General features: G+C 66.6%; 1 protein-coding gene across 1 annotated transcript in view; it reads right to left on the bottom strand.

Moving 5' to 3' along the window:
- Positions 1–103: 103 nt before the first annotated feature.
- Positions 104–317, bottom strand: part of MRPL10 (mitochondrial ribosomal protein L10) — a gene marked incomplete at both ends in the record, with an annotated part of 899 nt that continues 685 nt past the window's right edge. Inside the window, one exon of the mRNA XM_010154196.1 lies at positions 104–248. Coding sequence (XP_010152498.1) covers positions 104–248 — 145 coding nt within the window. The remainder of the gene's footprint in view (positions 249–317) is intronic.

Raw genomic sequence — 317 nt, 5'->3', positions numbered from 1 at the left:
CTCCGTCCGCACAGACCCTGCCGCAGGGAATGCCTCTCCCCAGCGCCGGGTGACAGCCCCGGGCCCAGCGCCAGCGGAAGGGGACACGGGGGAAGGCTCTCACCCAGGAGGTTGACCTGCGGGACCCCCTTCAGCACCCGCAGCATCTCCTTCACCTTCGTCTCCCGGCTCACCAGCAGAATATTGCGCGCCACAAAGAGAGGGAGGAGATTCTTGTACTTGGACTGGGACAGCACGGGTCTGACGATCTGGGGGAGACAGTTTGTCACCCCAACAGGCACCAGGCGGTCGCCCTGGCCCCCGCTCCGCCATCCCAC

This window comes from Eurypyga helias, unplaced genomic scaffold, assembly GCF_000690775.1.
Source record: "Eurypyga helias isolate BGI_N326 unplaced genomic scaffold, ASM69077v1 scaffold38426, whole genome shotgun sequence".
NCBI classification, from domain to species: domain Eukaryota; kingdom Metazoa; phylum Chordata; class Aves; order Eurypygiformes; family Eurypygidae; genus Eurypyga; species Eurypyga helias.
The sequence above is the reverse complement of the archived record's forward strand: the minus strand, read 5'-3'. Positions and strand labels throughout refer to the sequence as shown.